This window comes from Hydra vulgaris, chromosome 09 (genome assembly GCF_038396675.1).
Source record: "Hydra vulgaris chromosome 09, alternate assembly HydraT2T_AEP".
NCBI classification, from domain to species: domain Eukaryota; kingdom Metazoa; phylum Cnidaria; class Hydrozoa; order Anthoathecata; family Hydridae; genus Hydra; species Hydra vulgaris.
Window position 1 is genome coordinate 6,765,001 of NC_088928.1, and position 9,004 is coordinate 6,774,004.

At 26.1% G+C, this 9,004-nt stretch overlaps 1 protein-coding gene across 1 annotated transcript in view; it reads left to right on the forward strand.

Annotated features, from left to right (window-relative positions):
- LOC136085229 (52 kDa repressor of the inhibitor of the protein kinase-like) overlaps positions 1-9,004 on the forward strand; it is a 10,446-nt gene extending 1,442 nt beyond the window's left edge. The window contains exons 2-3 of the mRNA XM_065806517.1: positions 7,432-8,466; positions 8,570-9,004. Coding sequence (XP_065662589.1) covers positions 7,432-8,466; positions 8,570-9,004 — 1,470 coding nt within the window. The remainder of the gene's footprint in view (positions 1-7,431; positions 8,467-8,569) is intronic.

Sequence of the window (9,004 nt, forward strand, 5' to 3'; positions counted from 1 at the left end):
TTAGGAAAACGTCCGGTCACCGTTTCATATGAACGTTCAAAAAACCATTAAAAAACGTTTCACGGGACCTTTAAAAAACGTTTGCAAAACGTTCTTGTGCCCACTGGGATAGGTCTATTTAGTGTAGAAGTATAAGAAGTTAAAAATAAAGAATTTGAAATAGTTAGGGAACAGTATTTCTGTAAAAATTTAAAGATAAAGACAATATACTTTAATAAAAAATTATTTTCTAAACTTTCTTAATCAAGGAGTCGACAGATATCCTCGTTATTGAGAATAAAATAAACATAAAAAAAAAACCCATAAGAAACAACATAAAAATAAAAAAAAATGTAACCAATAGTTGCTTTTGATGCAAAAATATTTGTTTCCAAAAGTAAGTCGTGACGTAGCCTCCGTTATTCTAATTCGGACCCCCGTACTGTGATGCAGATTAAAAATGGTAAAAGATTTTCGACTTAAAATAATAAAATAAACTTTTTGGTAAAAAATCGACATAAACAAACTCGTCAACAAATATCAAAGTATATACTTAACTATAAAGTATGTAAAAACAAAAAAATTATGACCATAAATTTTTGAAATCTTAAGGGATCTTTACTGTTAAAAGTTTTATAATATTAGTAAAGTTTTATAAAGGTCAGCACAGTTCTTTTTAATAAATAGAGTGCAAATATATCTAAAAAATTGCCTTTTTAACAAAGTCTAAAGAAAATGAATGTAAAACATTTGAAAGAAAATGTCAAGTTTTAAAGGCTCATAGTTCTTTTATTCATTAATGCAACTATACTGAACATATTTAGTAAATATTACAAAGCAAAAAACAAACGTAACTTAAAAGATGATTATTATAATAGACTCAATTCTGGAATAATGTCACTATAAGCAATTTTGCCTTCAGTTGTTGGCCAACTCCTGATATTGTTGTAACACTCTTGATGATGAACTAGGATGTAGTTCATCATTTTCTCAACGGCAACTATTTTTGCTTTTTTATCGGTACTTTCTTTGGAGGGTAGACTGGAACTGTGGGCGTTTGAACAGCCTGCGTTTAGACAAGTGAAAAGGGGAAGCAGACTGTTAATGAAAAATACTCTTCTACATATCCTATCTTTAGTTTTCTAAATATAAACTAAAATAACGTACTTATCAGAAACAGATTTGAACCCTAACCCTCATCATTTTTTCTAACCTTTTTCACTTTGGTTTCTGGTAAAATGCAAGACCTATTGTAGTAGGTTTTCATCCATGCTCTGTAGTCTAAAATTTCTGTAAAAAAGATTTCACAAACTGTAAACTTGTTCAATATTGTTGTGCTTTATTTAATGTACTCCGAAACTTTATTTACAGTGTATATGCGGTCATGTGCTCTCAGGCATTTAGATATTAGACCGGAATGTACTGCGTATATTTGTCGAATTATCCGTCATCCGTAAGAAAAAAGCAAAATCCGGACAAAGAATGGTTCTTCTTATGTCCGCTACAATTATTACAAAACTGCCTAAGTTCTGTATAACAATAGAGAACAAACCTCATTAGGTCCTTTTTTGTCACCCCTTTATGATGTTAATAAAAACTATTAGTATTTTATTTGATATTATGGATGCCAAACACATTTAATTGTGACTGCCGTAAGTAATAAAGATCTTGTACTGGCATTTTTGAATGGGATATTGTTTTCATGAAGTTAAATACTAAAGAAAAAGCATAGCTTTCATCTTTAACAGCATCAGGTGTCTCGTGTTTTCAATATGTGAATAAAACTTGTTGCAATTAATGTTATAAAAGATATTAAAAATGTCAAAACAGTTTTCTTTTCCCGTTGATTGTAGACATTTCTCAAAACACCTGAGAAAGAGCGTGGGCCTGTGTGAATATAGTATTTTAAATCTTAAAAATATTGCTAGGCGTATCTCTGTAATCTATATCTTACATAGGCTCAAACAAAATGTAATACCTTCCAAATAAAAAGTTGTTTTAAATAAATTAGCATGCACAATCGAAAATCTACATTAGAATTTTTAATGATAGATTAAGTTGTGTAGAACAAATAAAGTAAATATATTTTTTAAAGTTCGCATTCCCATAATGTCAATATTGCAAATTTGAATGTTAAATTTATAATTCAAGGTTAAAAAATGTACTATCAATAATATAGGCAACACTAAGATTATATGTTACATACATATATATATATATATATATATATATATATATATATATATATATATATATATATATATATATATATATACACTATATAATATGACTATTGATACAACATATAGACTACATGTTGTATAGCATTGATAAACTAAATAAAAGCAACAGTTGCTGAAATTTTTAACTGACATTGCTATAATGCCAATACACGAGACTTGACAATGTTTAATTTGCAATTGTAATGTTAAAACAATGTATGTTCTGATTCACCAGCTATGAAATTTAGGACGTTTAGCTGGAGTTTATTTATCGATATGATTCTCATAGACTTGGTCCTTATGTGAAGTTTCTTTGATTTTTGAAAGGAGCGTCACTCGGCATCCGACTTGGGTCAAAATCTTTTAACAAAAACTATGATGTTTGCTAGTTTATTGTGTCGTTATGGATACATTTAGAAACTTGCTGCAAACACAAATCACTGCGTCTATCTTCAAACAATAAAAAACCATATCAAACTCATTCTTAATAAATACTTGACTTACGCCCTTTTAACAAAAACCGATTTAATTATGAACATAAGTACTAGCCAATAAAAAGTTTCACGTTTATATTTTTTAAACAAACCATTCATCTATATTCAAATAAACCCAATGTTAAATAAAATTTGCTTGAATTTCTTGACCCTTTTCTCGCAAATTATAAAAAATATCAAAGCATTGCCAACAGTCGTACGTAATATGTTAGTATCTTAAAATGTAAAAACCATTTAATATTTTCACTTTTTGTTTTTGGGCATATTAAAAAAGTTTTACGTGTGCTAGCGTGCACATTTGACGCACAGAATAACGCGATCGCGTATGTTTAGGGAAGATTTAGACAAAATAATAAAGTTTAACCTGTTATATTTTGTTAAATCTTAAACGTAATTTTGTAGGTATAAGTTATTTTACAAATTAAAACAATCGACTAAATAAGAGGCATATTAAAAAAATTGTTACGAAGTAAAAATCAAGTGTATAACAGTGCCCCACTTATATTTAGTGGGGCATAATATATATATATATATAAGTGGGGCACTTATATATATATATATATATGTATATATATATAATATATATATATATATATATATATATATATATATATATATATATATATATATATATATATATATATATATATATATATATATATATATATACATAAGTGGGGCACTTTTAAATTACGTTTAATATATGGGGCATAATATATATATATATAAGTGGGGCACTTATATATATATATATATATATATATATATATATATATATATATATATATATATATATATATATATATATATATATATGCATATAAATATATATATATATATATATATATATATATATATATAAGTGGGGCACTTATATATATATATATATATATATATATATATATATATATATATATATATATATATATATATATATATATATATATATATATATATATATATATATATATATATAAGTGGGGCACTTATATATATATATATATATATATATATATATATATATATATATATATACATATATATATATACATATATATATATATATATATATATATATATATATATATATATATATATATATATATATATATATATATATATATATATGTATATCTATATATATATAAATATTTATATATATAAATAAGTGGGGCACTTATATATATATATATATATATATATATATATATATATACATTTAAATATATATATATATATATATATATATATATAATATATATAAAAGTTAATTATAACAATTATAATAACAGAAACTACAAACACAGTTTAGGCACAAAAACGCTCGTCCCTTCAACAGCGTGTAGGTCCAAGGAAAAAGTAGTGTAACAAATTTCCCTATCTAGGAAAGTAAAATACAGGAAAATATTCTCTATGAAAAAAAAAATTCCAGTTTTCACAGTTTGATCGAAATTTATAAAACTCTTTAACATTTATAAATAAAATATTAATAAAAGCAAAAAACTTAAATAAAAATGATGTATATTAAACACCGATATTAGTCCATTAGGAAATTTTTTCATATCAATTATAGTTATTTAAATCATAAAATTATGTCGACAATAATTCGCCCGATTTTTTTTTCTCGTGAACTTAGGGAAGTCAGACGAGAAAACATTGGTTTTTGCGCTAATGCAACTTATCATTTACCGGAACAAATATGTTCCTGCGGCCTAATCTTTCTTACAATAATGATCTTAAAGTTTCGGGGGGGTTTATTTTAAAAATGCGCTAAAATTTAGTTAATTAAATTAGCAGCGCTATTCAGAAGCTACATGACAAACAAAAGGGATAATGTAAACTATGCTTTTAAAATAGTTTGTGAGTTATTTTGTATTCAATCTTTTAAGGATTAACAAAAAGAATTTTCAATAGCTTTCAGGAATTGCGTTTTGTTTGCCAACCAACAGGCAGTGAAAATCAATTGTGTTCCAATGTTTACCCTTTTTTACTATCACTTTAAACTTGTTAAGAGAAGGACAAGCACCTGATAGTATTCGATATGAGTATGTATTTAAGATGTGAGAAAAAATAAATTAATTAATTAAAGAGCACGTATTTTCAAGAGCCACACTATATACGTATATTATACAAAGTATTTGTTGAGTAATATGAAAACAAAATTTATAACAATTTGTAATAAAGTAATATTTAAATAAAGAACAAAAAGTTCAAAATAAAAGAGTACTTAATTTAAAAAAACCGTTTTATGTATATATATATATATATTTTTAACCAATTTAATTAAAAGTAAAATAAATAACAACTCATTAATAGTTAAGAGGAAACACCATAACTGAAATAATGAAAAAACAAACAAACAAAAATTGATAAACTCTGTGGCATATTTTAAATAATTGAATTTTAGTTTAATAGAGGCATTTAAAATCGGATATATTAAAATCCATTAGTAATAACACCTGTTTCGATTCTTTTTTAAACTGATGTATACTAACTTTTTTCGTATTTGCAATATTAGGAAACTTTTTCCACAAATAGGTCCACGATATTGAATTGAATATGTAATTTGTTTTGAATTATATTTAAGGATAATGTAGTTATTATTTGAAAATTTTGTCGGATTTTTATGCTCTACTTTTTCAAAATAGGACTGAAATATTTTAGGAGATAGTCCCATTTTTGTCTTATACATAAACATTAAAATTTGATGTAAGTTTATTTTATAAACATTTAATGCGCCCAGTTTACGCAGAAGAGGCTCGCATGGTACAATTTTATCAGCTCCAAATAATATTCTGCAGGCATGTTTTTGTTTACTGTACAATTTTTTTAATTTTATATGATTTGTACTTGCCCATGCAATATTACAATAAATCAAATGACAATGAATGAAAGAATAATATAAACTTTTTAAAGATTTATAATTTAGAAATGGTTTAGCCCTGTATATCATGGCAATATTTTTTGATAATTTTTTCTCAATGCTTTTTATATGATCACTCCAACGTAAATGTTCATCTAATACTACGCCCAAAAAGTTAACTGAAGTTTCTCTTTTAATGTTAGCGTTATTGATTATTAGATTTGGGAGTTTAATGGGAATTTTTCCTAATTTATTTACTTTATGAAATAAAATAAATTTGGTTTTATCCACACTTAGAGACAGTTTATTACTTGTAAACCATTCATTAACCTTACCCAACTCTTCGTTAGCTGTTTCAAAAAGTGTTTTAATATTTCTGTGGAAATAAAAAAGATTGGAGTCATCTGCAAAAAGAATACAGTTTAAGAAGTGTGTTGCTAAATTTAGTTACCAAATAAAGTTTTCCATTTCTATAGAAAAGGTCTAGTTTTTGCTTGGTCGCTACCCTGAGAAATCATACATTTTTTTCTGAAATGTTGTTTATTAATTTTGGAATTTTGAATTCGATTTTCTGTAGAGAACATATAAAATAATTTTTAGTTAATGCGAAATAATTAATCCTTTATTGAGAAAGTTTTAATGCTAAATGCATTTAGCATTCATTATGATATTTCATTATAAATTCTTAATGCGCTAAGCATTTATTATGAAATTTTATATTATTCTGATATTGAATTTAGACATGCCTCACAGGGGCGGATCTAGGGGACGTCTGGTACGTCTGTGGACGTACCCAAAAATATCAGAAATATAATTTTGGTCTGAGAAAAAAAGGTAATGCTCAAATAATAAGTTACTATTAAAATATACTGCATTTCAAATTATATATTTTTTAATATTATAAATAATATTGCAGTTTTGTTGAATCGGGTTAAAATTATAGTCAGTTATATTTATAGCGTAACGGGTTCTTGTTAAAACGAGTTGTTTAAGCGAGATTTAAAGTTTACATAAAAATGGTTGTGAACCGGAAGTCAAAACGATTTTTGATAAATATTATTTGTTGAAAAACATTAATTGACGCTCCCAATTTTTTTCACTATAAAATGAAAATTGTTGTTAATTTTGGATTTAATTTGTTAAAAAAATTATTAATAGAACTCTTTATTTAAAATAAATTTTGGATGTCCCTTTCGGCATACACCCTAAGTTAAATATTTATTAAAACCTTTTGTTATACGGTTATTACGAGGTGAAAAAAATTATAATAACAAATACACAATACAATACACCAATGGACGTCCCCAATTTTATATGATTATAGTGTATCTTTTTTTAAATTTTAGTCTTCGCAATTTATTTTTTATATATATGATTTATTTGATAAAAAAAAATTGTCGGACGTTCTCTTTGACATAATAAATAAATAAAATATAATTGAAATATATAAAATTTACAAAATTTATAAATGGAATAAAGTTATCAAATTACTAAATATTCAAAATGTCGCTTGAAATTGAAATCACGAAGCTTAATAACGAAGTCAAAACAGCAATGCTGCAAAATGGCAAAATAAAATTAATTTCCTGTAAAAAAAGTTGGAAACGAATGTCAGTTCTTTTAAAGATGCCAATAATGTTGACTCTTTTAAAGATGAGACACTTAAAAGTTATGAAATCTTTATTCCAAAGATTTTCAAAGAAAAACATAATGGCAATTTTCTTGTTTTCAGGTACTGATATTTTTATTATATTGTTTTGTTATTGATACAATGTATTGTTTTTTTTAAGTAATAAATATAAAAGTAATAAATATAAAACTTAAAAATACACATAATAAATTTTATTAAAATTGTTTAATTGTTATATTTTAGGTATATCTTAGGTCTCAAACAACTGGAAACTATCTACACAGTTCTATCTCCTTATGTCTATCTGGGAATAACAGTATAGTTAATGATTTAAGATTATTTACCTCAATTTTTGTTCCTAGTAAGAAATTTATTTTTCCTAAAAATAAAAATGGACGAAGTTTTCAATTTATATGGATAGAAAAATTTCCATGGCTTACATACTCAAATATATTTGATGGAGCTTTCTGTTTACCATGTGTAATTTTTAGGCACACTTCTCCATCTAAAAGTAGTTTAGCTGAAAGATTATGTAGTAAGCCTTATGATTGCTGGAATGATGCTTCTTATTACTTTCAGAAACATGTGTTTGGCAAAAACAATAAGTTTGTCTGCAGAAATAAAGGTTTACATGTAAAAACTGCTCAAGTTTTATTTTCATTATCATCGATTTGGTCTTGTAAAACAGAATCAATAGACATTATATCTCAAAAAATAGTTCAATCACAGATTTCTAAAAATCGACAGTTACTGCAACCTATTATTGAAACAATTATTCTTTGTGGGCGTCTTGGGCTTTCTTTACGTGGCCATAGAGACGACTCTAAGTTTCATCCTGAAAATGGTGAATTTTCTAATCACACTTCAGGATATCTTATTGAATTGCTACATTTCCGTGTTGAAGCTGGTGATAAAATTCTTGAAGATCATCTCAAGTATTATCAACAAACGGCTTCCTACATATCTAAGACATCACAAAATCAACTAATAAAGTGTTGTGGAGAAGTTGTTACTGACGCAATAATTGGAGAAATTAAAAACTCTAAGTATTTTTCTATTATAGCTGAGGAAGCCTCAGACAGTAATAATAAAGAACAACTATCATTAGTAATACGATTTATTGATTCCAAGTTCAATATAAGAGAAGAATTTATTAGTTTCTTACATTGCACTAACGGTGTCACTGGTCAAGGATTATTTAGTGTTTTGTTAAAAAGTATTTCAGATTTTTCGTTGGATATCATGAATTGTATAGGACAGTCTTATGATGGTGCTGGGGCAATGTCTGGACACACCAAAGGGTTCATCTCGTGTTTTAAATCTTCATGAAAAAGCTATATATGTTCATTGTTACAGTCATAGACTTAATTTAGCCATTTAGGCATCATGCAATGTTCAATATGTCAAAAATCTTCTGGCGCATGTTAAAGATGTATCATACTTTTTTAATCTTTCACCAACAAGGCAAAATTTAGAGGAGCACATTGAAAGAACTGATCCAGTTGCTGGTAAAAAAAAATTGAAAGATGTTTGCAGAAAACGTTGGGTAGAAAAAGTTAATGGTTTCAATACTTTTCAAGGACTTTTTATTCCTTTGGTGTCTTGTCTTGAAGAAATGTCTTTAAATGTTAATAAGAGTTTTAATCACTCAATGTCTTCCAGTGCATCCTTGCGTCTGAAGTTAATAAGAGGTTTTGACTTTATTGTTGCTTTATGTATAACAAGAAATGTCTTTGACATTACTCTTCCAGTAACACGAATGTTGCAGTCAAAGAGTAATGATATTTATGATGGTTTAAATCTTATTCGGGCATAA